General features: G+C 60.0%; 3 protein-coding genes across 3 annotated transcripts in view; 1 reads left to right on the forward strand and 2 right to left on the reverse strand.

Moving 5' to 3' along the window:
• The first annotated feature begins 4,800 nt into the window (after window positions 1-4,800).
• On the forward strand, window positions 4,801-11,343 carry Slc2a6 (solute carrier family 2 member 6). The gene is made up of 10 exons (XM_042681081.1): window positions 4,801-4,928; window positions 5,284-5,446; window positions 6,598-6,804; window positions 7,356-7,455; window positions 7,796-8,007; window positions 8,234-8,386; window positions 9,169-9,277; window positions 9,526-9,717; window positions 9,841-9,986; window positions 10,684-11,343. The coding sequence occupies exons 1-10, from the start codon at window positions 4,852-4,854 to the stop codon at window positions 10,837-10,839; spliced, it is 1,515 nt and encodes a 504-aa protein (XP_042537015.1). The 5' UTR covers window positions 4,801-4,851; the 3' UTR covers window positions 10,840-11,343.
• Window positions 11,344-11,572: 229 nt separating this feature from the next.
• Cacfd1 (calcium channel flower domain containing 1) lies at window positions 11,573-20,739 on the reverse strand. The gene is made up of 5 exons (XM_042681248.1): window positions 20,552-20,739; window positions 18,568-18,640; window positions 18,005-18,130; window positions 13,751-13,858; window positions 11,573-13,402 (listed from the first exon to the last, which is right to left on the reverse strand). Exons 1-5 carry the CDS (start codon window positions 20,667-20,669, stop codon window positions 13,312-13,314), a joined length of 516 nt encoding a protein of 171 aa, XP_042537182.1. The 5' UTR covers window positions 20,670-20,739; the 3' UTR covers window positions 11,573-13,311.
• A 119-nt stretch (window positions 20,740-20,858) lies between these two features.
• The window catches only part of Adamts13 (ADAM metallopeptidase with thrombospondin type 1 motif 13), a 36,720-nt gene continuing 30,668 nt past the window's right edge, over window positions 20,859-26,910 (reverse strand). Inside the window, 7 exon segments of the mRNA XM_042680883.1 lie at window positions 20,859-21,586; window positions 21,929-22,096; window positions 22,385-22,510; window positions 22,513-22,530; window positions 23,459-23,753; window positions 24,139-24,343; window positions 25,677-25,806. Coding sequence (XP_042536817.1) covers window positions 20,859-21,586; window positions 21,929-22,096; window positions 22,385-22,510; window positions 22,513-22,530; window positions 23,459-23,753; window positions 24,139-24,343; window positions 25,677-25,806 — 1,670 coding nt within the window.

A 26,910-nucleotide genomic window follows, 5' to 3' on the forward strand; every position in this document is an offset into this window, starting at 1 on the left:
GCTAAAGGACAGCACCCAGACTCTCAGTTCAAGCCCAGGACCAGTATAAGAAAACAAGGTGGAATGCTTGAAACTGTCTTCAGCTCAGGACAGAAAAGTCAACAGCACGTTCACTCAGCCAACTCCCCACGCCCCCCACACACACCCAGGCACAATGGGGTTTCTGCCACATTTAGCACCTGCTCACTGTATCCACAAATCCATCCAACAAGTCCTTCCAAGGGCAGCTGCACACAGAGTGTGCCCCGTACCATGTCAGGCCGCATGGCCAGGAAGAGGGAACACACTTGAGAACACAAGGTGGAGAGATCTGGAGAACCCGCCAGTGAAGGAAACCTGACCAGACTTGTCCTTGACCTATGGTCCCCTTCCCAGCACCAGCAAAGATCAACCTAACCTGATCACAGCAGCTCCCGCCCCAGCACCCTGAGGGCATCTGCGGTGACAAATGTGCACTATGCATCGACTGAACCAGTGCTTTGCACGCAACCTTCAAAACATGTGAACAGATATCCTCAAAGGGATCCTTGTCCCACAGGCGGCTCCGCCTGTGATCCAAGCCTCTTAGGAGGCTGAGATCTGAGAATCCAGGTTCAAAGCCAGCCCAGGCAGACAAATCTGAGAGACTAGAAGAAAGGAGAGGAGGGGAGAGAGAAAGAGGGAGAGGAGAGGAGAGGAAAGGAGAGATTCATTTTGTCGTGTGTGTGTGTGTGTGTGTGTGTGTGTGTGTGTGTGTGTGTTTGTGCACTCACCATGAGCCTACTATAAAGCTGATTAAAAAAAATACATTTAAGAGTTTGGTGTTGATGGCTTACACCTATAATCCTAGCTACTCAGGAGGCTGAGTTCTGAGGATCATGATTCAAAGCCAGCCTGGGCAGGAAAGTTTGTGAGACTCTTATCTTCAATTATCTACTAAAAAGTCAGAAATGACACTGTGGCTCATAGTGAGCATAAAAGCTCAGGGACAGTGCCCAGGCCGAGTTCAAGCCCCAGGTGTGTGCGCGCACGTGCGCACTCACACACACACACACACACACACACACACACATACACACTTTTCAAATGAACTAGAAATTAGGATGATTCTATTTTTGAAGTTCAAGAGCCAGAAATGGAATTGGAAATACAGAAATCAGTCATGAGACTTCCGGAGGAAGGATGATAGGGGAGGAAGTCTGGGGTTTTCTGGGTGCTCTGATACTCATTATCTGACCTAGGAAATTATTACAAGATATACACAGAGACCAGTGTGTGGAGCTATGCACTTAAAATGTGTTATTACAGCCGGGCACCAGTGGCTCACATGTCATCCTAGCTACTCAGGAGGCTGAGATCTGAGGATTGCAGTTCAAAGCCAGGAAAGGAAAGCCCGTGAGACTCTTATCTCCAATAAACCATCAGAAAACCGGAAGTGGCATTGTAGCTCAAATGGTAGAGCACTAGCCTTGAGCTAAAGAGCTGAGGGACAGCGCCCAGGCCCAGAGTTCAAGCCCCATGACCGACCAAAAAAAAAAACCCCAAAAAACAAAAAAAACTGTTCTTACAGCTGAGCACTGGTGGCTCATGAGTGAGCAGCTCTTGGCTGAGTAAGATCTGAGGATTCTCATTCAAAACCAGCCTAGGCAGAAAAATCCATGAGACTCTTATCTCTTAACTAGCAAAAAGCCAGAAGCAGAGATGTGGATCAAGTGGGAGAACACCAATCTTGAGCATAAAAAGCATGAGGCCCTGAATTCAAGCCACGAGACACACACTCTCTCTCACACACACACAAGTGGATCATGCCTATAATTCTAGCTACTTGGGAGGATCAGAAGTTTACAGTTCAAAGCCAACTTGAGCAGAAAAGCCCATCAGACTCCATCTCCAGAACAATGACCAGCAAAAAGTGGGGCTGGAGATGTGTCCCAAGTGGTAGACTGCCAGTCAAGCAGAGTTCAAATTCTAGTACAAGGGGAAAGAAAATGTGTGTTGTCTCCACTTTAACAAGTGGTTGTGAGGGGAGGAAAATGGGGGAAAGAAAAGGGTGACCCAGAAGCATTGTACTCATAACCTGACTTGTGGACTTGTCACTCCTTTGCACTGCCAGGGGGAAGGGCCTCCTAGACTGGTAAGGTCCAGACGGTGTGAGAAAAACTAAGCTGAGAAATTGGCTCTTTACTAAAAACAAAGAGAGGCTATAAAGGGAGACCTCAAAACTTACTTCACACGCACTTCGGCCCTATCTCATACCCTGTTTAATTAGAATGGTGCCCGCCATGCCACATTGTGTGCCACATTGTGTATCCTCCTGTAGCTGCCTTCGTAATAAATCTGCTGTAACTGTCTTTGTAACCACCCCAGCTTCAAGGATGCAGGGGCATAGGACATTATGTTTCTGGAATGTACAGCCCCCACAAGTAAGAAATTCCACCTGCTTTGTGTGGGGACCCCAAACTTGCGCGCCAATTCAAACCAGAATGATGTTAGTTCAAACAGTTACTAGCAGACGGACTGTAACCCCATTGGCGACTGACATAATATGCACTCTTTATGTGTGTATTACAATCCCGTTGGCCACCTGCATGTGACCAGGCTCGACCAAATGGATTTTGCCTTTAAAAACCCTAGCTTGTGGGCCGTTCGGGGTCGCAGTTTCAGCTCCCGAGTCTGCCGCGTCCCTGGCCGGTCAGCTCTCCACTTCCCCAATAAGGTCATCTTTTTACATGAGGCTGTCTCTGAGTGGTGGACTCTTTTCCCCAAAACAGTGCAACTACTTAATAACAATGATCTTAAAAAATGGTTTTGAGCACTATGCAACATCCCCAGTAAGTCAGTCTTTACTGAGGGTGCTTGGGTCTAAGGTCTGTCTTTAACTACAATAGAAAATGGGTACAATTGTGTTCATGCCCAGATAGGAACTGGGGCTGAGACTGGAAACAAAGAGACTGGTGAACCAGAGAGGAGAGGTGCCAGGAATTCGATGGTTTTTGTCTGGCTCTGCTCAGACAGGGCTAGAAAAAAACAAAGGGGACTTGAAACCTTAAAAACGCTTCCCTATTTCAGTAGGCCAGCTTTGGAAATACCCAGGTAGGTGACAACAAAGGGTCAGCTCAAAATGTGGGTGGGACACCCATTCTGCCCAAGAGGAAGTGAGTCAGCCTGTCAAGAAGTCCAAAGGGACGGCTAGACATCCTGACTGTGGTTTTTCTGGTGGTGGTGGTGGTGTGTGTGTGTGTAAATGGGCTTCCAAGGAAATTTCGGTTTCTGTTTTCCTTACTCTCAAGGTTCACAACATTACTGACAAGCTCTTTCAACCAGCTCCGCCAGGAGCGAACCGGGCGGGCTGGGGCTGTGGGTGGAGTCGCCTGGAGGACTAGGACGGGGACGGGTCCCAGGAAGGGGGAAGGGGGTCCCAGGAACGGAAGGGGTCCCAGGAAGGGGGAGGGGTCCCAGGAAGGGGGAGGGGTCCCAGGAAGGGAAGGGCTCCCAGGAAGGGGGAGGGGTCCCAGGGAGGGGGAGGGGCCCAGGAGGGGGAGGGGTCCCAGGGAGGGGAGGGGTCCCAGGAAGGGGGAGGGGTCCCAGGGACAGGAGGGGTCCCAGGGACAGGAGGGGTCCCAGGAACGGAAGGGGTCCCAGGAAGGGGAGGCGGCCTAGGAACTGGAAGGGGTCCCAGGAAGGGGGAGGGGTCCCAGGGAGGGGGAGGGGCCCAAGAAGGGGGAGGGGCCCAGGGAGGGGAGGGGTCCCAGGAAGGGGGAGGGGTCCCAGGGACAGGAGGGGTCCCAGGGAGGGGGGGTCCCAGGGAGGGGGAGGGGTCCCAGAGAGGGGGAGGGGTCCCAGGGAGGGGGAGGGGCCCAATAACGGGGAGGGGCCCAAGAAGGGGAAGGGGCCCAGGGAGGGGAAGGGTCCCAGGAAGGGGGAGGGGTCCCAGGGACAGGAGGGGTCCCAGGGAGGGGAGGGGGGTCCCAGGGAGGGGGGTCCCAGGGAGGGGGAGGGGCCCAATAAGGGGGAGGGGCCCAAGAAGGGGAAGAGGCCCAGGGAGGGGAGGGGTCCCAGGGAGGGGGAGGGGCCCAAGAAGGGGGAGGGGCCCAAGAAGGGGAAAGGGCCCAGGGAGGGGAGGGGTCCCAGGAAGGGGGAGAGGTCCCAGGGACAGGAGGGGTCCCAGGGAGGGGAGGGGGGGTCCCAGGGAGGGGGGTCCCAGGGAGGGGTAGGGGTCCCAGGGAGGGGAGGGGTCCCAGGGAGGGGGAGGGGTCCCAGGGAGGGGAGGGGTCCCAGGGAGGGGGAGGGGTCCCAGGGAGGGGGGGTCCCAGGGAGGGAGAGGGATCCCATGGAGGGGAGGGGGTCTCAGGGAGGGGGAGGGGTCCCAGGACGGGGAGGGGTCCCCGGCACCCGCCTTCCTTTCACACCTGTGGCCGCCCCTGTGGGATCGCGGACGAGGGGCCCCGCGGGTACACTGAGGCAGGAGGGGTAAGGGGAACCGAGAGCAGCCCTGGGGTGTGACCTTTGCCACGGCTTTGAAGGGCACAACCGCGGGGCGCAGGGGACGCGGGGCGGAGCCGGCCCGACTCCGGGGCGCGCTCCACTCGCGCCGCGCCCGCGGCCGGCCCTGCCCGAGGCAGCGGTCCCCGAAATGAGCCCGCGGCTTCGGGGCTCCCGCAGCCCCGCCGCGCCCAGCATCCGCGAGGCGTGCGGCCGCCCCATTGGCCCGCGCGGCTCTGCAGGGCCGCCCGGCGGCCAATCGCGGCGGGGAGGGGGCGGGGCTCCAGGCTCCGCCCCCGGCCGGGCGGATGCTCGCCCGGCGGATGCCCGAGTCCGGCCGCGTCCGCGGGTCCCGCGCCGCCGTCCCCGCGCCGCCGTCCCCGCGCCATCATGCAGGAGCCGCTGCTGCGAGCCGAGGGCCGGGACTACGACACCTTCCCCGAGGCCCCCGCGGCCCCGCGGGCCGGGTGAGCGCGGGGGCGGCGCGGGGCGGCCGGGCCGCCCGTGACCTCGGTGCGGGGACGCCGGGAGCCGCGGCTCGCTCGCGCCGCGCAGGGACGGGGTGCGCGCCGTGCCCACCGCCACCCACCTGGGGAGGGGGGCGCGGAGAGGATGGGGGCCTTGCCCAAGCCCGGCAGGCTTCCGGCACAGACCTGGAGGCGAACCCACGCCTCTCCTCCTGCAGACAGCGCCCTGGGAATTTCCCCCGGCCGCGGCGCCGGGCCCGGGCGCAGGGGCTGCCCCTGTGCCACCCGCTGGCTGGGCTGGCCCCTGGAGCCCGGGACAGCCCCGGGACCTGACCCCGGTCCTTTCGGCCCCCAGGGCTGTGCAGAACAGGAGGGTGTTCCTGGCCACCTTCGCTGCCGTGCTGGGCAACTTCAGCTTCGGGTACGCCCTGGTCTACACGTCCCCTGTCATCCCGGCCCTGGAGAGCTCCTCCAACCCCGCCCTGCACCTGACCAAAACCCAGACGTCCTGGTTTGGGGTAAGGCCCAAAACTGAGCTGGGGGACTGGGTGGGGGGCAGGGCTGGGGGACTGGAGGGGGACAGGGATCCACAGAATTTGGCACACTCAGCCTTGGGACCCCTCTCCAGGGCCCACTCATGACTGTCAGCCAATAGGACGAGGTGAGATGATTGTAACACATTGAGGAAGTGGAAGACAGTGGAAAAGATGTGGGGAGATGCAGGTAGGGAGGACCCTGGGTCTCTGCCAGGTGGGACTGAGGGATGTGGGCAGACAGGCAGACACGCCAGCACACTGTCCTCCATGCACAGGACCGGGCACCAGGTGCCAGTGGGACTGGGGCCTGGCTGCAAGGGCAGCATGGGCTGAGGGAGAGGAAGACCCCAAGAAGCTCAGGATCCTAGGATTTAATCTTGGGTCTAGATTGGCCAACTTGGTGGCTAAGTTGAAAATACCCAAGCTTTACTGAACACTTAGAAGGTGCTAGGCAAGTGCAGGGCCTTTCAGATGAGAGGTATTGATTCTCTGGGCCAACTCATGATGTGGGTTCTATCCCTATAACACAACTGAAGAAATGAAAGCCTGGATAAACTTAAGCCATGGGCCCAAGCCCCACACGACTACTGCTACTCTATGGGGAATCCAGGTACTCTCCAAGTCATGAGACCTTCACAGTAGAGGTCTGTCCTGCTTAAGGCCAGGTGTGGTGGCATATCTCTGCAATCCCAGCAATCTGGAGGCTGAGGTTGGAGAATCTCAAGTCTGAGGCCAGCCTCAGTTTGACCTTATCTTTTAAAAAAAAAAATCACCAAAATGGAGTTTTGGTTTAAGTGGTAGAGCACCAGCCTTGAGTGAAAAAGCTAACAGTAAGGCCCTGAATTCAAGCCCTAGTTATGGCACACACACACATACACACACACACAATTAGATGCTTAAACATCTGCTGGCCAGACCCCTCCGTAGACATGGGGCGCCTTCTCCCTAGAGCAAGCCCCCCACATTGGAACACCCATAGCCAGGGGCTGTCTACTCGCTGCTGCTGCACTTCTAAAGAACAGAGGCTCATTACAACCACCTTCATTGGCCTGGGGCCTGGGCTGGTTTTGGAGATCAGCCTAGTGGAAGTGGGGTGCCCAGACCCAGACCTCTCTGCCTGCACCTCTCCGTAGTCTGTATTCACCCTGGGAGCCACAGCTGGAGGCCTCAGTGCCATGGTTCTCAACGACCTTCTGGGCCGGAAGCTGAGCATCATGTTCTCAGCGGTACCCTCGGTGGCCGGCTACGCCCTCATGGCGGGAGCCCGTGGCCTGTGGATGCTGCTTCTGGGGAGGATGCTGACCGGCTTCGCTGGAGGACTCACGGCTGCCTGCATCCCGGTAAGGTTGGATGTCCACCACCGCCCCAGTGACAGTGTTTGCTGCCCCCAGTGGCTGTCCAGTCAAGCCTCCGCCCACCTCTGATGGGGTAGCTGACTTCTGGGAAACTTGTTCCCCCATGCCCAGCCGTCCCCACCCTGGACTCTCTCAACTCCTGCCAGTTCTTTCTTGACCACAGATGCATTGCACAAGTGGAGAAAATTTGCATTGAATGCATGGGTAGGAAAGGGAAGTCCCCTCCTGCTGCCCTCCCATGAGCCTAGAGTTAGGCAGTGCTTCCCCTAAACCTGCTCAGAGGGCCCAGGACGCAGGATGGAGGCATTTGCGCCCCAAGTCTGGAGGCTGGGCACCCATCCCACCCTTGCCGCCCACTTCAGAGCAGAGCGGCCTGCCTGCTTTACAGTCAGGTACCCAAAGCAGCGGGCAGGCTGTGAGCCCTGATCACAACACCCTTCCCCACTCTCTGGGCTGACAGGGTCCTCCTCTCCCACCCCAGCCTGGTCCAAACACCTACATTCTCACCAAAGCTCCAGGGGTGATGTGTCTTGCAGGTGTACGTGTCTGAAATTGCACCCCCTGGTGTTCGTGGGGCTCTGGGGGCTACGCCACAGCTCATGGCAGTGTTTGGGTCCCTGTTCCTCTACACCCTCGGCAAGTACCTCTCCACGTCCATGCCCGTGGCTTCCGGGAGTCCCTGGTGCCATGGGCCAGGACTGCCGGTGCCCCTGGGGGAGCCCAGGACTGGAAGGTGTCCCTCTGTCTCTCCAGGCAGTCCCCTGCCCTCTCTGCTCAGAGGCCCAATCTGTCTGTGGTCAGCAAGGCCTCTGGCTGCCTGGAGGTGGACCCTGCCTTTCCACCCTCCCCATCACGCTCCGGTCCTTGGGACCCTCCCAGGGCCTCCTGTCATGCGCCAGGGGCCAGGCAACCCCTGTGCCCCTCCCTGCCTCTGTCTCAGGGGAGGCTCCCAGCCCCTCACAATGCTCTCCCCCAGGCCTCTGGCTGCCCTGGCGCTGGCTGGCGGTGGCCGGGGAGGGACCGGTGCTCATCATGATCCTGATACTCAGCTTCATGCCCAACTCGCCGCGCTTCCTGCTCTCGAGGGGCAGGGACGAGGAGGCACTGCAGGCACTGACCTGGCTGCGAGCCAGTGGCCCCGATGTCCACTGGGAGTTTGAGCAGATCCAGGACAACGTCCAGAGACAGGTGAGGGTGGGTGGGGCACCCATGGGTCTGTGTGGCCTTGGTCAGACACTAGACCTCTCTGGGCCTCCGTTGCTTTTTCTTGGCATAAGAGTGGTTCCCAGAGCCTGGGGTCCCTTCTGCAAGAGGGAGGAAGCGGAGGGATCTCCTCCAACCCCACAGGGTCCCAGGCTGGGTGGCTTCTGTGGGAGAGGCTGCACAGCCCCTCAGCGGTGGCCTTGTGTTTCAGAGCAGCCGAGTGTCGTGGGCCGAGGTCCGGGACCCCCGCATGTACCGGCCGATCCTCATCGCCCTGCTCATGCGCTTCCTGCAGCAGCTGATGGGAATCACGCCCATCCTCGTCTACCTGCAGCCCATCTTCGACAGAACGGCAGTGGTGCTGGTGAGCACCACTTGGGACCTCCCCCCAACCCCCGCCACGAGCTGGACCCTAGAGGCCAGGCCTACAGGTCTGAACATGGGGACCATCCAGGTTCTTACCTGCTTCTGAGCCATGCATCTGTGCTCCCAGCTATACTGTCGGGTCATTTTGTGCCACTCCTGGGGCTTGAACTCACTCCAGGCCTAGGCGCTGTCCCTGAGCTTTTGTGCTCAAGGCTAGCGCTGTACCATGACCCACAGCTCTACTTCCCGAATTGTTTTTAAGCAAAGCATACGTGTATTAAGACAGTTATACAGGATGACCTCCCCCTTCCACCCCTGCCGACGCTCAGGACTGAACTCGGGGCCCTGTACCCGCTGGGCAAGCATTCTTCCACTGAGCGAGGAAAGCCGTTTTGTAGAGACATGGACCCTTTGGAACCAGGGCCAGGCCCAGAGCCTGGGGAGGCCACTTAATCAGGGACGGCACCCTCCCCTGCACCCCTGCAGCCAGCGCCGTCTGCTGGTGACCTGGTCCATCCCGTCCCCACGCTCCACCGGGGAGCCCAGGCAGTTGCACCCACAGCTGTGGTTCTGGGTCTGTGCCAGGCCGGCCTCCACTGGGAGGCCCTGCAAATGAGCCGCTCACAGCAACGCCCTGACTGTGCGTGCCGAAGGAGCCCTGGTGCCGGCTGGGAGCCTCAGCCCCCTGCACTGCCTGGGGAGGGGGGTCAGGTTGGACGTGGAGGTGGGAGCAGGAGTGGCGGACCCCATTTCTCAACGCCAGTGCCCCCCCGCCCCCAGCCTCCGGAGGATGACGCGGCGATTGTGGGCGCGGTGAGGCTGCTGTCCGTGCTGATCGCTGCCCTGACCATGGACCTGGCTGGCCGCAAGGTTCTGCTCTTCGTGTCGGGTGAGCAGCCCTGGCTGTGGCTGGTGCCCCTCACTAAGCAGCAGCCGTGCGTGCCCGGGCTGGGTGCAGCAGCCCCTGCCTGGGGCCCAGTGTGGGCTGCTCCAGAGAGGCTCTTGGCAGAGGACTAGGAGCCCGGGACACACCTCAGGGTGGGCCAGGAGCCCAGGCTGGAGGCCTGAGTGCTTCTTGGCGCAGGGCACACCGGGCTCCAGCTGAGCCGGACCAAGTATCTACCTGTGTGTCCACAGCAACCATCATGTTCGTGGCCAACCTGACGCTGGGGTTGTACATCCACTTCGTCCCCAGGCCTCCTGCCCCCAACAGCACCTTGGGCGTGGGCCTTCAGAGCCTGGTTTTGGGGGGCACAGAGCAGCCCCCCGCCATGCCCACCAGCTCCCTCACCCTGGTGCCCCTGCTGGCCACTATGTTCTTCATCATGGGTAGGTGCCGGGGACCCTCTGGGGGGTGGGGTGGGATCGTGTGGCCGTCCTGGTCTGTCAGCGGAGCAGAGGCTGGGGGGATGGGCTGTCCCTGGGCCCACCCCTTCTCCCCTGTCTGGACAGGCTATGCCATGGGTTGGGGACCCATCACCTGGCTCCTCATGTCTGAGATCCTGCCCTTGCGTGCCCGCGGCGTGGCCTCGGGGCTCTGTGTGCTGGTCAGCTGGCTCACCGCCTTCGTCCTCACCAAGTCCTTCCTGCCAGTGGTGGTGAGTGCCAGGCCCCCGGGCACCCAGGGACCCCTGAGGCCCGCTGCAGCCAGCAGAGCGCCGCTCACTGTGCCAGGGGCCTTTGCCATTGGCCATTTAACCTGCCAGTGAAGTTGGCATGTGTGGAGGCTAAAGATGCAAGTAACAGCACAGCCAGGGCCCTGCTCACAAGAAACAGGAGCAAGGTGGAGACTGTTGATGGTCAGGCGACCTCCCACGCCAGGAAAGACGCAGCCCTGGGCTTGGCTAGAGTCTAGCAAGCCAAGTCTTGTCTCCCAGGTGCTAGGCCTCTCTAGTTGGTCCTACCGTTAGTGCCTTCCCACTGTGGAAAGGCACGTCTTCCTCTACCACAGTCCCCAAGAAAACCTGAATCTGAGCCCGTTTCACCCAGGGTCCCCTCTGCCCCCCTCAGAGGTCAGGTATAAATCACCCACGAGGTCATGCAGGCAGCATGGAGCTGTGACACGACAGCTGGGCCTCGGTGGGAAGGGGAATCGGGCTGAAAGTCTCGGGTAGGCAGCAATACCTAGCGTCCGCCCCTGGGTGGCCAAGAGCCAGGGGAGCCCTAGGCGGTCTTAGGCAATGAGCAGACCAAGGCTGCCACAGGGGCTGGCACTGGCTAGGCTTCGTCCTGCGCGGGAAGGGCAGGACCTGAATTTCTCCTGTGTGACCCCCCAATCCTACCCCACATCCCCAGAATGCCTTCGGCCTCCAGGTGCCTTTCTTCTTCTTTGCCGCCATCTGCCTGGTGAGCCTGGTGTTCACGGGCTGCTGCGTGCCTGAAACCCGGGGCCGCTCGCTGGAGCAGATCGAGTGCTTCTTCCACTCCAGGCGGCGGTCCTTCCCGCACTAGCTCAGGGCCACTGGCCTCGCACTGGCAGCAAGCCTACACCTGCAACCAGGAACAGCTGCGGTTCCTGCCACCAGCCGGAGCCCAGGACCAGCCTGAACACTTCTGGCTGAGACCCGTCCAAGTGGCCTACCTGGTGTCCAGGTCAGGGGCCTGCCGGGTGACCTCAACCCTGGCTCCTTACTCGTGCGGAGGGAGGGCAGTGTGTTCATGGTGCTGTCACGCCAGCCTGTCCCCACCACTCAGCCCCCATCCAGCATCTTGATGTGGGGAAGGCAGGGCTGTGCACCACAGGGGTCTGTGGACACCTCTGGGGTGGGGGTGGGGCGTCTCAGACTTCCAAAAGCCAGGGTGGAGGGCCTGGTGTGGCCACTTCCCCCTGCCCAGCCCAACCTCCTACAGGGCGCCCGCCTGCAAATTATGTTTACCTATTTATGAATAATAAATAAACTGGGCCTGCAGCCCTAGGGAGGACGGAGTGGGGTGTACTCTGGGGAGCCCCCACTCCATCAGCCAGGCTAGACTCAGCCGAGGCCGTCGGCACCTGCTGCCCCACCACAGCCGGCTGCTCTTGGGCTGGTCTCTCCATGGGTTGCTTATGACCCCAAACGAGTTGCTTTCCTCCCCGAGGCCCTGGGGGCAGGGCCAGCCAGTGGCCTGCCCAGCGGCACTGGCTGGGGAAGCCCTGCCCCCACGGAGGGAGCAGAGGCAGAAGGTACCAGGCAGAGGGCATGCATTGAGACTCATCTTCCTTTACTGCCAAGGCTTCAAGGAAGGAGCAGGCAGAACCCAGACAGAGGCAGAGGCCGGCCTGCAGTCCAGCTGGCCTGAGCAGAGCAGGAGCATGAACTAGGCGGCTAGAGGTTCCAGAGCTGCTTAGGCACAGACCAGTTGGGAGGTGGCCAGTCCACCTGGGCCTGTCTGAGGGACCTTCTACCTTGGTGTCCCAACCTGTGGCCTACCCACCTCCCTTCAGGTGGAGTGCCACTTCCTGGGTACACACAGCTAGCCCCTCCCCTTCCTGTTCCTGCAGCCATGGCAGGGGCCAAAGCCAGGGCAGAAGTGACCCAAGGCCATGGCTGGACAAGCGAGCAGAGGGGCAGTTAGGGCCCTTGCTCCTCCTGAGGTGGATGGGCCCTGTTCACTGCACACATGGGGAGTGACACAGGCATGTGCGCGTGCGTACACACACACACAGAGCCCGTAAGTACCACAGGGGCCCCGGAGGAATCCTGACCGGCCTGGCTGGTGCTGGTTCACCTGCCACCCTGGGGCTGTGCTTGGGCAGAGTACTGCCAGTGCTAGTATCTGCTGCGTCCCAGGGCAGGGCAGGGCAGGGCGAGCCATCTCCCAGCGTCCATGGCTTCTGGCCCCAGACATCGGCAGGCCTGAAGGGTCCCCTGGGAAGCAGACCTGGAACAGCTCCGGGTTGGTCTCCATGGCACAAAACCTAGTCCCTCTGCTCTGGAAGCTTCCAGCAGGCCCCGCCCGGGGTTGGGGGAGGGAGGAAGATGGAGTTGAGCCTTCTCCACGCCCCCTCTCCTAGCCCCACCTGAGCTCCACAGGCCAAGGTGAATCTGATGAGCAGAGGGCGGGGTCTCGGGGAGGTGTGGAAGGGTGGGGGCGCAATGACACTCCTGAGGGCCACTTCCTCAACACCAGCTTCTGTGTCCTTCCCTGGGGGCTTGTCCGGGCGGCCTGGCACCTGAGCAGGGGACAGCCCTGGGAGGGGCGGCTCTGACTTCCGCCCATCTTCCCCACGGCAGGAAGCTCCCGGGGCAGCTGGCAGGGCCTGAGGTGTGTCAAGTCCAGCCCTCTAACCGTAGTTAAAGGCAGCCGCTGCAGACACAAGGAGGGCCACACGGGGGAGGGCACCCCACGAGCTCTTCACCACTCCCTAGCACCAAGGCCCAGGGCAGGGCAGGGCCCGGGTGAGGCCTGCGGGAAGCACAGCAGCAGGACGGCCTGAAGTGTTCTGTCCAACCATCTGCCAAGGGCCTGTTCTGGCCAGAGAGGTGCATGCTGGGAGCACTAGCCACAACCCCGGCAGCAGCAGCTGGCCTTGGAACACTGTCCTGAGAACAAGCAGCCAGGGCAGGGCTGGGATTCCACTTGCAGGGAGCTGGCGCATGCTCCCCTTGCTCCATGCTCCCACCTGACAGGCAGGAGGTGGGAGGAGTTGGGGTGATCTGCCTCCTCCTCCAGCCAGGCCCGGTGTGGGCGTTGGGGTTGACCACCAGCCATGGGGAGCCTTCAGATCCTCCGGCAGCATGCTTCGGAGCAGGCGCCCATCCATGCAGCGCTGATAAGGTGGGCTCTGCTCTGCTCTGCCCAAGTCCTGCAACCCCGCTGGGGCCGCGACGTGTCAGGCAGGAGGGTTCCAGGACAGGGCGCTCGCAGAGTTCCTCTCCAGAGTCCCTTCGGACAATCACACAGAGCCAGCCGGTGGTCGGGAGGACGGGTCACTGGCTCACTTCACAGCTCCCCCTCCAGGGTCTCCGCCATCTTCTCCTCATCTGCCTGCTGCCTCTGCTGCTGGATCCTGGCATAGGAGATGGCATCGCCCCTGGGGAGACAGCAAGCAAATGTCACTCAGGCGCAGCCTTTCTGGCCACCACCCAACTGTAAGCCAGGCGGAAGCCACGGGCAGGGCCTTCTGCTTCCCACGCAGAGGCGACTGCCGGGGCCCAGGGCCTCCTGGACATTAGGTGAAGATCTGTCCCAGGCTGGGCTCTCCAGGAAAGGATGACCAGCCTGGTGTAGGGGCCATAGGAAGAGGCAGAGCCAGGCAAGCCGGGCCACCCGGGGGGTACCCGAGTCCACTTCCAAGGGCTGCCACAGTGCCCCATAACGGGACCAAGGGACCCCACCAGGACCGCCCCCCAGAGGGGCAGGGCTGGGGCCACAGACGCACTTCTTGCCCAGGGCAGAGAGTCCGTACAGCACCCCTGTGGCAAAGGCGATGGCGTTACCCAGCAGTGTGGTCAGGGTCAGGCTCATGACGATGGGGATGATGGCCATCCTAGGGGAGAAAGAGATCAGCGGGCACCCCGCTCCACGTGGTTAGACCTCCTGGCTCCTCAGTCCTCGGGGCTCCGATGACTGAGGGGCAGGAAGGATCCCCAGAGACCAATCAAGATGCAGCCCCGGGGGTGGGTGCAAAATCCCAAACCCAGAACCAGCAATCCAGGAGGCTTATATCCAAGGATCGTGGTTCAAAGCCAGCCTGAACAGGAAAATCTGTGAGACTCCTATCTGCAGTGAACTAGCAAAAAGCCGAAGTGGAGCTATGGCTCAAGCAGTAGAGCACTAGCCTTGAGCGAAACAGCTAAGGGACAGTGCCCAGTCTCTGGGCATGCCCATACAAGCAATACACACACACACATAAATGAATCAGTCTATTCTGGGGAGAGGACCAAGGCTTTCTCCAGATTTTCCAGGACTGTGATCCACAAAGGCCTACCCAGCAGCATGCTGGATTGCCCTGGCACAGAGCCACGGACACCATGCTGTTCCATCTTCTGAACCCCGTGTCTGAGTCACTGAGCCTCTACTGAAGCAGGGACCAAAGCTCAGAGAGATCTGAGGGGGAGGCATGCTGACTACTCATGTGTGCAACACCGGGAGCACAACTGGCGCTGCTCGTGATGCACAGCAACGCTAGCCAGCGCGCAGTGTGCAGGTTCCCCAAGTCAGACCCCATGTGCTGGGCACCGCAGCTCCTGGCTGGTGGAGCAGCACGCCCCCTGGTGGCGAGGCTCATTAGAATTAAAAGCCCAGATTCCTGGGCTGACTGGGCCAGGAAAATGCTGGCAGCCTGCAGACCAACCCTGAATCGGGTCCCTCTGACCTGGGGGCAGCGCTCGCTTTCAGCTCTGCCCCCCTGGATATCCACTTTAGATTGTATTGTTACTGAAGCTGTCCAAAGTGCACAGTCCCGAGTTTACCATGACTAAACTTAAGGTATTCTGAGTTTATAATAATGCAGAAGTGACACACATGCAGTAGAACGTCGTCTGGGTATTTCTTGATTCATAAGATACTATGTTCTGGCCCTAATGTAAGGGCTCTGAAAATGTTCAAATGAGCTCAGCTCAGTAGTGGGGGTGGGTAGGTATAGGTATAGTGAGCTGTATTGTATGACTTTCAATGTGGTATTCTCAGTGGACAGTGGGGCCACATCTTAAGCTGAAATCACAAGAAAAAGACAATGTAGGGGAAGGAGACCTGACAAAACTAAAGGTAGAGAGCAAGCTGGAAAACTATGTGCTAGAAACATAACAAAAGGGTGTGAAATCTTTAATACTAGGCTATATATGACCTGCTAAGTACACTACTAAGATCGTAACAGGTTCAAAAGTGAACTGGAAATTTTTCCAATAAGAAAATGAGATCAAGGCTGGGAGGGTGGCTCAGTGGTAGAGCGCTTGCTTTGCGTGCATGAGGCCCTGGGTTTGATTCCTCAGCACCACATAAGCAGAAAAAAAAAAAAGCCGGAAGTGGCACTGTGGCTCAAGTGGTAGAGTGCTAGCCTTGAGCTGAAGAACTGAGGGACAGCGCCCAGGCCCAGAGTTCAGACCCCACGACCGGACCCCAAAAAAATTTTTTTTAAAAAAAGAAAAGAAAATGAGATCAAAAGCCAGGCGCTGGTGGCTCGGCTCATACCTATAATTCTAGCTTCTCAAGAGGCTGAGGTCTGAGGATTGTAGTTCCAAGCCAACCCAGGCAGGAAAGTCTGTGAGATTCTTTTATCTCCAATAAATGAGAAAAAAAGCTAGAAGTGGAGCTGTGGCACAAATGGTAGAGCACTAGCCTTGAGCACAAAAGCTAAAGGACAGTTTCCAGGCCCTGAGGTTCAAGCCCTAGTAACAGAAAAAGGAAGGAAGAAGGTAGGAAAGTAGGAAGGTAGGAAGGAAGGAAGGAAGGGAGGAAGGGGGGAGGGAGGGAGGAAGGGAGGGAGGAAGAGAAAGGGAGATAAGAAGGAAAGAAATACAGTTAGAAGATTGAAGGATAGGGGATTACACAGTAAACATAAAATGGTTCATGGCACTGGGTGGGGGAGGGGGAAACTCAGATGACCTCTTTGAAAGCAACTGAGTTACACATTTCAAAATCGTTTTCTTTTTGTCAGTTGTGGGGCTTGAACTCTGGGCCTTGGGCACTGTCCCTCAGCTCTTCAGCTCAAGGCTAGTGCTCTACCACTTGAGCCACAGCGCCACTTCCAGTTTTCTGGTGATAAGAGTCTACGGACTTTCCTGCCTAGGTAGGCTTTGAACCGTGATACTCATAGCTCAGCCTCCTGAGTAGCTGGGATTACAGGCGTGACCTACCAAGCACCCGGCTCAAAATCTTTTTACTGACCATGAGCTGACCTAGTAATTCCACACCTGAAATCAGCTACTGAAGTTGTAGCAGACAGAGATAGCACAGCTCCATTTATACCACAGGTAACAAATTCAGATGCCAGGAATTCAGCTGAGAACCAGTCCATCACTAAAGGTAATGCCGTAGAGGTGCTTACATCTTATTAATGGAAGGTGGGTATAAAAGGTATAAAGTCCAAATTCAGGACGGACAGATGGTTTACAGGTAATAGGGCCTCAAGTAACATATTGCAAAATAAATTTTAATGCACGTTGCGGTTGGCATTTTGCCACTACGCTTACAAACCCGAAGGCAGGGTGACACACTGAGCAGCCTCTGGATCCACTAACACAGGAGGGCCGCACCCCTGCGCGCTGCACGCCTGGGTCTCACCAGACCCTCGTGGACATCCGTGAGCGCCGCCCGCACCCCTGCGCGCTGCACGCCTGGGTCTCACCAGACTCTCGTGGACATCCGTGAGCGCCGCCCGCACCCCTGCGCGCTGCACCCCTGGGTCTCACCAGACCCTCGTGGACATCCGTGAGCGCCGCCCGCACCCCTGCGCGCTGCACGCCTGGGTCTCACCAGACTCTCGTGGACATCCGTGAGCGCCGCCCGCACCCCTGCGCGCTGCACCCCTGGGTCTCACCAGACCCTCGTGGACATCCGTGAGCGCCGCCCGCACCCCTGCGCGCTGCACGCCTGGGTCTCACCAGACCCTCGTGGACATCCGTGAGCGCCGCCCGCACCCCTGCGCGCTGCACGCCTGGGTCTCACCAGACCCTCGTGGACATCCGTGAGCGCCGCCCGCACCCCTGCGCGCTGCACCCCTGGGTCTCACCAGACCCTCGTGGACATCCGTGAGCGCCGCCCGCACCCCTGCGCGCTGCACCCCTGGGTCTCACCAGACCCTCGTGGACATCCGTGAGCGCCGCCCGCACCCCTGCGCGCTGCACGCCTGGGTCTCACCAGACCCTCGTGGACATCCGTGAGCGCCGCCCGCACCCCTGCGCGCTGCACGCCTGGGTCTCACCAGACCCTCGTGGACATCCGTGAGCGCCGCCCGCACCCCTGCGCGCTGCACCCCTGGGTCTCACCACAGACACTGGTGGACGGCCACAGCCCAGCAAGCTTTGGCCTGACTTTGTCTAACATAATCTGCGTTCTCGAAGACGATAGCGAACATGGCTGTCAAGGCAGCACTCAGTGCCCTCCCCAAGGCGGTGCAGTCTGAGGATGCCATGTGAGGGACCACACCGAACTTGCCAGAAAGGGGGAACAGAAATATTTAGAGGGCCGTGGGATTTCCTGCCCCACATCAGGACATCTAGCTGACCTCACTCCTCTGGAAGGGAACACAGCCGTGTGCCTTGCCGACAAGACTACAAAGGGCTGGTGAACAGAACTCCCCATAGTTCTCCTCTGTATATCATGTGACAAGGACTTTGGCTCTGGGGTTTGAGCTCGGGGCTCTGCACCTGTCAGGGAGGTCAGCCTTCTGGCTTTATTTTACAAACAGGGACAGGCACTTTCCCCCCGAGGTTAGCCTTGTGGGACACCCTCCTCCTACCTACCTCAGCCTCCTGCCTGGCTGGAATTACGAGCATGGGCCATCACATCCAGCCACCGCCAAGACATTTATCTTTCAACTCCTGAGTGTCTGGGGCTGCAGGCTAAACTTCCCGACGTGACCACTCCGGCCGGCCCTCCCCCCGTGCACCCTCACCACACCTGCCCTCCCAGTCTTTTGCAGGCAGGATTATGGGGGACCCCGTTGGGGGAGGGCAGCCCCAAAGCCCCTCACCCGCAGTAGAAGAAAGCCTTCTGCCAGGAGCGCAGCCGGTCCACCTTCTGGGCTACAGTGTTTGCGAACTCCACAAACTGGCAGCAGAAAGGTGCCTCGCACAGCAACAGGATGAAGGCATTCATGCTGCAGGGCAATGGCAGAGAAGGGGGGTGATAGTCCTGGGGCAGCCCCATGAACAATGCCACCCCCCCAAGCACCCACCTGCCCCAGGACACCTGTTTCTACCCACTCCCAGTCTCAACCTATGCCCCTGCCCCTAAGCATCCTGGAGGACGCACCTGGGCATCTGGTCCTTTTATCCTGAGGGGACAGTAGACCTGCATCGCGCCCTCTCAGGCACAGCAGGACCCAGGCACCTCAGTGGGCCACATCGGACCAGCCCTCCGCCCTGCCCTCGCTTCCATGGACCAGCGACCGTGGCAGCAGGCGGCAGGGAACACCACAGATGGCTCTGGGCACCACTGGCAGCAGCGGTGCAGGGGTGGGGAGGAGCCCCTGTGCTGTGGCCAGCTTTCCACAGCCCAAGGCCTGCCACGGCAGTACGGCCACTCGCTACTCACATCATCCACACGCCAGCTGCGATGTTCAGAGGGTGGATGGTGATGCAGTTGAAGAGGCCAGAGATGGCGCAGGCTTGGAAGCAGGAGACGTGAGCAAGGGTTAGCAGGGAGGTCGGGGCAGAGCCTACGGGAAAGGCTGCCTAGGGGATGGCTGACAAATCACCAGACGCCCTCCTGAGGCTCAGCGCTCAGTCTCCTCCCCAACCCTATCACCCCAAAGAGATAAAGTGCTGCCCACCCCTCGTCCCCCCAGCAAGGCCAGCGCAGCAAGACCGCTTCGGGGCTTCCTCTCGTGGGGGCTGCCGGGCCCGAGCAAGCTGGCACCCTGACCTCAGCTGTATTCACATCCACCTCAGGTGGGCAGAATTATCTCTCGAGGTCAGGCTGGGGCTGTCTAGACTCAGCCCTTAATACGGGCCACCTGTCACACCATTCACAAAGCTGGTCATGCAAAACATCTTCAGACTTGGAAACTGTGCCCTGGATCTACTTGTTTTTTGAGATGGAGTCTCACCAGGTAGTGCAGGCTGGCTGTGAACACACAGATCCTCCTGCCTCAGCCTCCTGAGTGCTGAGATTAGAGACAGGTACTACCCTGCCTGGCACCTCAGAAATGGAGACCAGATAAGACCTCTTATCCATCAACTCGGGTGCTTCAGCATGCTTACTTTATAGGCCCATTTTCTCTCCCACACAGGGCTACATCCCATGGTCCAGCAAGAAACCATTTCCCTCCCCTCCCCTCCCCTCCCACCTGCACTGGCCCTGCCCCACTCATCCACCCCTCCACCCACAGCCCAAAGCAGCAGGCAACAAGAAACTGGGGGGGGGGGGGGGCTTCAGGACATTCCAGGGAGCTGGCCTGCTGGACAGGGTGCAAGCCCAGGCAATCACCAGGCAGGTGGACGCTTGCCCTTGGAGGCAGCAATTAGCAACCAGCTCATTAAACCTGCAGCAGCCTGGGTACACCTGATCCCTCCCCAGGGCCTGGAATTCTGCCGTTTTCCATTTTCCCCTGTAACCCTAGGATGAGGCGGAGGAGGAGGACACTGGATGATAGGACCAAGGGAGAGCGGCTGCAGTCCTATACCACAGTGGCGTCTTGTGTCCTGTCCTTGGGGACACAGGGCGGCTGGCCCTTCCTGCTGGCATTCCGCAGGCAACCCCACTCCCACCACAGCTAGCCCGGGCGGACGGTGGCGGGCCCCAGCAGTTCAACAGTGAGCAGCTCGAGGGCATCCACGCACGGAGACTCCTACCCCTGCCTTCCACACACAGGGAGTCACCACCTTGCTACCTATACCTCCAGTTGTCCTGGGGACCCAGGGTAAATGTCTCTTCCGTTCCTGAGGGCCCCTCACTCGGGGGGGGGGGCATCCCAGAGTGAATGGCTAGGGGCACAGCTCTTGTCCAAATCCTACACTTCTGCATTGCACTCTGCGGTTTAACCGTGCTTCTGAAGCCTACAGGGCGACTCCGGGCGGCACCACACACCCCTCCTGGAGTTACACCTGAGGGGCCTAACACAGCTGGCGGCTCTTGCGGTGGCAGAGGCACCTTTGAGAGGCACAGGGCTGACCCCCGGTCGGCCAGGTTGCGGGCCACACTGGGGGGAACCTGGCAGCCCACAGGCCACGGTCAGCCGCCAGCAACTGCCTGGCTGCTCCCTTGGAAAGACAGGCTCCCGGCGGGGCAGGAGGTGGGCCGAGGCGGCCAGGCAGGCCCTGGTGCTGGGCAGGCACGGGAGCTCATTTGTCGGGGGCAGCACGAGGTGGAAGCCGGCCACGCGGGCGCCCCGGGGAGCGGCGGCGCGGCCCCGGCGTCTCCGCTCCGTCCTTCGGGAAGGAGCCCGAGCCCCCGGCCCGGCCCGGCCCGGCCCGCGGCGGCCGCCATGGCAACCCAGGGCGCCGGCTCCCGCGGCCGCCGCGGCCCGGGACGGCGTGCACCCTCGGCCCGCGCCGGCCCGCCCCGCCCCGGTACTCACACGCGGCCCCCAGCACGCCCGCCAGGCGACACAGCCAGCGGTACCACCAGGTCATGCCCTCCTCCGGCGCGGGCGGCGCGGAGCCCGCCGACGCCCCCGCCCCGCCCGAGCCGCTCATGCCGCCCGCCCCGCGCCTCCGCGCAGTCCCGGAGCGCACAAAGGGACGTGTCCGCCCGGCGCGCTGCCTTGTGGGAGAGGCGGCGATTAGCATAGGGGGCGGAGCCCCCGCACGCTGGCCGGAGTCGGGGGGAGGTGGCTATTAGCATAAGGGGCAGGGCTGGGGGAGGAGGTAGCCGGGGGCGAGGGCTCATCGGCCTGGGCGGGGCCTAGGGAGCGCGGGGCGTGGCCGGCCCGGCGCACCTGGCCTGAGCCTCCAGCCGGCGCCCGCGGGGTGGGTGGGGCCTGTGCTGGAGTCCGGAGCCGGCCGCGGCCGCCTGGGACCAGCTGCCCAGCGCGCTGCAAGATGCCCGTCCTCCTTTATTAGCACCTGGGGGCTGCGCCGCCCACACCGAGCCTTCTGCCCCGTGGAGGAACACGGCCGGAGGATCCCCAGACGGGCCTCCGCGGCCCGCTCCGGGGCGACCGGCAGCCCCCGGCGCCGGCCGGCCGAGGAGGGGCCCGGCCGGGTCTGCGGGCGCTCTCCAACTCTTCGGTGCCCCTGTTGAGAGCCCAGAGCTGGCGCGCAGGCCGGCTCGCTGTTGGTGATGGAGGGATCACCGAGCCGGCACCCTGGCCTCATCCCCTGGCAGCGATGCGGGCGTGGCCGGCACTGCGGGCGCGGGAGGCCCGGCAGCCCGAGGCACGCCTGCGGGGCGCTCCCCGGCTCACCCGGGCCCGCAGCGCTGAGCGCACACTCACACTGCGCGTGCGCGGAGGGCAGGGGGCTGAGTGCGGGGCGCCGCGGGGACCCGTGTGCACAGTGCGCGCCTCCCGGCCTCCCGGCCGTGGCAGAGCTCACACGCTGGACAGGTACTTCTGCAGGCTCCGTGCCGCTACGCACGCCACAGAAGCGCTCCAGGTGGCTGAGCCCGGGCGCTATCGGGTTGCAGAGGGACCACGGGGGCGTCGGTGGGCAACTTGCCTGTGTGTGTGCAAATGTGCCCCGGAGGACGACGGAGGGAAAAGTGCCCGCAGAAGGATGCTAATGAACCTTGACGGCGTTGAGTGACAGAGCCCAGGGCAGGACGGTGGCCCAGGGCACGCGGACGTGACTGCACCGTCACCTGGTTACATCATCAAGAAGAGCCACGAGTGCAGACCCCATTGGTGGCTCCAAGGCCCCTCCTTCCATCTTGACCAGCTCCCGCCCGTCCTGCCCACTGCCCGTCAGAAGGCTCTGCCTCAGCACACAGGCCCAGCCCAGGCACCTGGCCATACCTCTGTAGAAGGTAGCCTGGCTCCTGTACCACAGCACCACTCCCTCTCTGGGCTGCCTGCTCCACTGCTTCACTCCCAGTGCGTTGGTCTTGGAGAGGAAAGTCATGCCAGACAGCCGCTGGCACATCTTCCTCCAAGTGAGCGGGCTCCAGGGCAGCAGTACCTCCCCTGGGATCGGGCAGGGCAGTGAGGGCCCAGCAGCCCACTCCTGGCTGACACAAGTCACTCTGGGGTAGGCTAAGTTCACGGCCCCTCTCCCTTCTACAGACTCTGTGTCTCTTAAGGAGCAGCCTCCTGTCCTAGCCCAGCTGATCACAGCCCAGTGACAGAACAGCCTCAAAAGTGACAAGTGGGAATGGCATGGCGGAGCTTGCTGGGAATGGGAGGCACTGGGTCACACGGGCATGTGACAGACCCCATGACCAGTAGCGGCTGCTTACGTGAACTTGGACATACCCACACTGCAGTTGAGGGAGCTCTTGAGGACCTGGAGGGTCAGTACCTCACCCAGGGGACGCCCAATGGCCACCACACAGTCCCCTTGTCCCGTGCCTCACTTGTCGATGGTCCCTGTGGGCTCAGGTACTGCCTGCCACAGGTCCCTGCAAAGGGACAGGAGGAACATGGGCACAGTGGGCAGTTCCTGGGACTCTTAGCAGGGCACAGCAGGGCTGAGATTTTTTTCCCTGGTCAAGAGGTTATGGTAGGGTGGCCTGGAAGGAAGCCTCTTTAAAGCTGGGCACTGGTGGCTCTTGCCTGTCATTCTAGCTACTCAGGTGGGTGAGACCTGAGGACTGTGGTTCAAAACCAGACTGGGTAGAAAAGTCTTATCTCCAGTGAACCACCCAAAGCCAGAAGTGGAGTCGTGGCTCATGTGGTAGAGTCCTGGCTTTGAGCAAGAAGCTCAAGGGCAGCCAGTCAGTGCCTGAGTTCAAGTCCCAACAGCAGCGCACACGCACGCACACACATACGCACACACGTACACGCGCACACACACACACACACACACACACACAGCACCTGCCTCTTTAGGTCCAGGAGGGACATGCATGAATCGCCAAGGCTCCAGTGTCGGGGAGGGGTAGGCTGTGCACCTCTGAGGGATTCTGGATTGCAGTACCCCTAACTCTGCCATCTTTAGGCTACTTGTGGGGTACACTAATAAAAGTGCTGTTTCCCTTTGCGAGATAAGACTAGAGCCCTACCGGGCACTGGCGGCTCACACCTGTCATCCTAGCTGCTCAGGAGGCTAAGGTCTAAGGATAGGTGTTTGAAGCCAGCCCAGGCAGAAAAATCTCTGTGAGACTCTTATCTCTATTTAACCAATCAAAAACCAGAAGTGATGCTGTGATTCAAATGCAGAGCATTAGTCTTGAGCAAAAGAGCTCAGGGACAGTGCCCAGCCCTGAGTTCAAGCCTCATGATTGGCAAAAAAAAAAAAAATAGGAGCGCTGAAGCCAAGGGCACGCAGCCCACTCAGGAGGGTCTGTCCCACATGGAGTCAACTTCACAGAAAGTAAGGAGCCTAGCCAGACTCTGCTGGGCTTTCCTGAGGTTCCGGAGGCTGGGACGCTGGGACCGGGAGCCCGGCCCAGGGCCATGGAAGAGGACCACCAGCAACAGCAGCTGTACTCTGGCCAGGGGCGGTGGCTTCCTGGTGGGGTGCTGGACTGGGGGTCCTTGGTCTTTCACAAGGCTCAACCCAACAGCCCCGCACTGTGACCGGCTTAGGCAAGTGCTGGCAAAAGGAGGCTGGCACTGGTGACTGGGCTTCAAGGCAGGTATCTCGGCGATACTGGACACCCTCGCCACAGGAGACGGAGCACTGGCAGGAGACGGGAGGAAGTCAGGGCCTCACTCTCCCAGTTGCTCTCCCCGCCAAGCCTTACAGCGGGGCCCATACGCTCCGCCAGCTGATCTCCACCCACATTCCATCAGTCCCTGTGGCACCCATGTGTTCTACTACTTCATGCCAGCCCTCATCTCTGCCAGGCCCAGATGCCCGGGGTCCCTCGGACGGAGGTGGGCGTGGCTGTCTTCTGTGCCCTATTCACCTTGGTCTCTTCCTGGCACGGTATGGCATTGACTGGTTGTGGCACTGAACTGTTGGGCCTCTCACGGCCTCGCTGCCCCAGGACCCTAGGCCTTGCTGTGCCTTCTGGTTCAAGGCACTGCCCCCAACAGACCCCCCCCTCCTCCAGGGTCCTCACCGGTGTCCAGGTGCCGATGTGCCACTGGTAGGCACAGTGGGCAGTGAGGCAGGGGACGCTGGCCTGGGGCCGCACCAAGGCCGCACACAGCGCCTCGTCCACCTCAGTGTCCTGCCCCCGGTCCTGCTGGACACAGGTTACGGTGCGTGCGGCAGTGCCAAGACCACAGCTGGCTGAACATGGACCGAGGGACAGGACCTTCCACCTGCAGGGAGAAGACCCCGGGGGAACTGGGCCTCTTGGAAGACGGGGCTGTCCACGCAGGCTCAGAACCCCCCATCTCCTTCCAGAGTTGCTTCGATGGGTCCCAGAGCCAGGGGACGGGAAATTTGGCCGTGGAACCTTCCTGGACCAGCCAGGCTCAGGAGGGCTCCGCAGGAAACACATCTCTTCTCCCTTTGGCCACATACCACCTAATACTTGTCTTCTGCCCCCTGAGCTGCTTGATGGCCAAGTGACAGGGATAGGAGGTGGTGTCCCACAGTAATGGGCACCCCACATGGCCTCCCGGGAAGTCCACTCTCAGTCCTGCCTATCTTTTTTTTCTTTTCTTTTTGGTTGGTCGTGGGCCCTGAACTCTGGGCCTGGGCGCTGTCCCTGAGCTCTTCACAGTTCAAGGCTAGCACTCTACCACTTGAGCCACAGCGCCACTTCCAGCTTTTTCTGCTTATGTGGTGCTGAGGAATTGAACGCAGGGCCTCATGCATGCAAGGCAAGTGCTCTACCACTGAGCCACCTTCCCAGCCCAAGCCCTGACTATCTTAATTTGGAATCACTCAGCAAATGGAGCCACCATTTCTCAGAGCCCAGATGTAAACCAGGCAACCTTCCTCCACCCTCCCGATGCCTGGACCAGTCCTTCCATGAGCCCAGCTTTATTCTAGAATCAGGGCCTTGGCATCAGAGACATCTGCATGGCCCTCTGTGCTGGGGGCCTGTCAGGTGCATTGCAGGCCAGGCAGTTGTACCCCTGGCCTCTGCCCACGAGGGGCCGCTAGCAAATCCCTCTGCCCATTTGTGACCATTGAAATCGCTGACATTGTCAAAATGCCCCCAGAAGGCAGGATCGCCCCTGGTGGGGATACCACGGCCCAGGTCCATGCAAGGAGAGAGGACATGAGCAGAGACACAGATGCGGGGGGGGGGGGGGGGGGAGGGCAGTGCTGTGAAGAGCTCAGGGGTCCGCCAGGGTGGGCTGAGCAAGTCACCCTGGAGGCATTTCCCCTCATAATCTCGTAATGCCGGTGGCAGGGAGCCTTGAGGGGACCCAGACAGTGCACAGCAGACTGTGAGGTGCAGAGGTGCAGGAACCTGGAGCCTGGAGCAAAGGCATCCCTGGAACGTTCTAGAACAGGGTGGCCGTAGCAATATCTGAGAACTAGCCTCACATAGCGCACAGAGGCCCCTGCCCCACTCCACAGGCCACTGGACATGGTGCCAGGGCAGAGACCTCCCACCTGCAGAAGGAAGGCTGGAGCTCTGTAGATTACCCCACCCCTGCCAGACTCCTTCCCCTGAAGTTTTCCTCTCCCACTCACCTAACAGGACATGGGTCAGCCTGGCAGACCTCCTGCCGGGTCCCCGGCTTGGTGGCCAGGTCACATAGGTCTTCCTGGACAGGTGTCCGGAGCACAGAATCCATGCACAGGAAGTGAAGGTTCATGGAGCCTGCGAGGAGGAAGCAGGGACCCCTCACCTGCAGAGATGGACTCAGCAAGAATCACACACCTGGCTCGTGGCAGGCGGAGCCATGACTGCCAACTGAAAGCTGTGTGCCCTTGGGCAACTGATCTAACCTCTCTGAACCTCAGCTGCTTCCATATGGTGACATCTACCTTGCAGTCATGTGTAAATATTTTGACACACAATACAAAGTCAATGTCAGGCGCCAGTGGCTCACACCTGTAACCCTAGCTACTCAGGAAGCTGAGACCTGAGGATCGTGGTTCAAAGCCATCTTGGCAACAAAGTCTAGAGACTCTTGTCTCCAATTAAACATCAAAAGCCAGATGTGTAGCTGTAGCTCAAGTGGTAGAGTGCCAGCCTTGAGAGGAAAAGCTAAGGAACAGCACCCAGGTCCTGAGTTCAAGCCCCAGGATCAGTGCATGCATGCGCACGCGCACGCGCACACACACACACACACACACACACACACACACTTTTTTAAAGGGAACTGTGGAGTAACTGGTGCACACAGACAAAAGCTGCAGTTTGCCTTTCCATCTTTCTGTGATTGTCATAAAGACATTAGTGCTGGTTTCTCCCATCTCCACCAGGAACAGCTTCAAAAGGAAACTTCCTGGTCTCAGTTCTAAACATGCTGAAGTGTGAGTAGTTCAAGAATACTGTGAGAGGGCAGGGAATGTGGCTCAGTGGTAGAGAGCTTGCCTAGTATGCATGGAGCCCTGGGTTCAATTCCTCAGTACCACATACACAGAAAAAGCTGGAAGTGGTGCTGTGGCTCAAGTGGTAGAGCGCTTGCCTTGAGCAAAAAGAAGCTTAGGGACAGTGCTCAGGCCCAGAGTTCAAGCCTCAGGACTGGCAAAAAAAAAGAATACTGTGAGGGCTAGAGGTGTGGCTCAGATGGTAGAGCACCTGGTTATTAGCAAGTGTGAGGCCTTGAGTTCAAATCCCATACAGAAAAGGGGAACACTGTGCAAGATCTCAACCCTTTGGGACACTGCTACTGACATTAAAACTTTTTAGAACCCAGAGAATAAGTCATGTGTGGAAAGCCATATCTGTAATTTTAGCATTTGGAGACTGAAGCAG

Source organism: Dipodomys spectabilis, unplaced genomic scaffold, assembly GCF_019054845.1.
Source record: "Dipodomys spectabilis isolate Male_0828 unplaced genomic scaffold, ASM1905484v1 ptg000067l, whole genome shotgun sequence".
Lineage (NCBI taxonomy): Eukaryota > Metazoa > Chordata > Mammalia > Rodentia > Heteromyidae > Dipodomys > Dipodomys spectabilis.

Bases quoted from the DNA above. Each gene is read 5' to 3' on its own strand.
- Slc2a6 (XM_042681081.1), top strand. From the start codon at position 4,852: ATGCAGGAGCCGCTGCTGCGAGCCGAGGGCCGGGACTACGACACCTTC. The intron at 8,387-9,168 runs GTGAGCACCACT...CCCCGCCCCCAG, and splicing joins ACAGAACGGCAGTGGTGCTG to CCTCCGGAGGATGACGCGGC. The intron at 9,278-9,525 runs GTGAGCAGCCCT...GTGTGTCCACAG, and splicing joins GGTTCTGCTCTTCGTGTCGG to CAACCATCATGTTCGTGGCC.
- Cacfd1 (XM_042681248.1), bottom strand. From the start codon at position 20,669: ATGAGCGGCTCGGGCGGGGCGGGGGCGTCGGCGGGCTCCGCGCCGCCC. The intron at 18,641-20,551 runs GTGAGTACCGGG...CCTGCTTCCAAG, and splicing joins GGGCGTGCTGGGGGCCGCGT to CCTGCGCCATCTCTGGCCTC. The intron at 13,859-18,004 runs GTGAGGGGCTTT...TTTCTCCCCTAG, and splicing joins AAGGCTTTCTTCTACTGCGG to GATGGCCATCATCCCCATCG.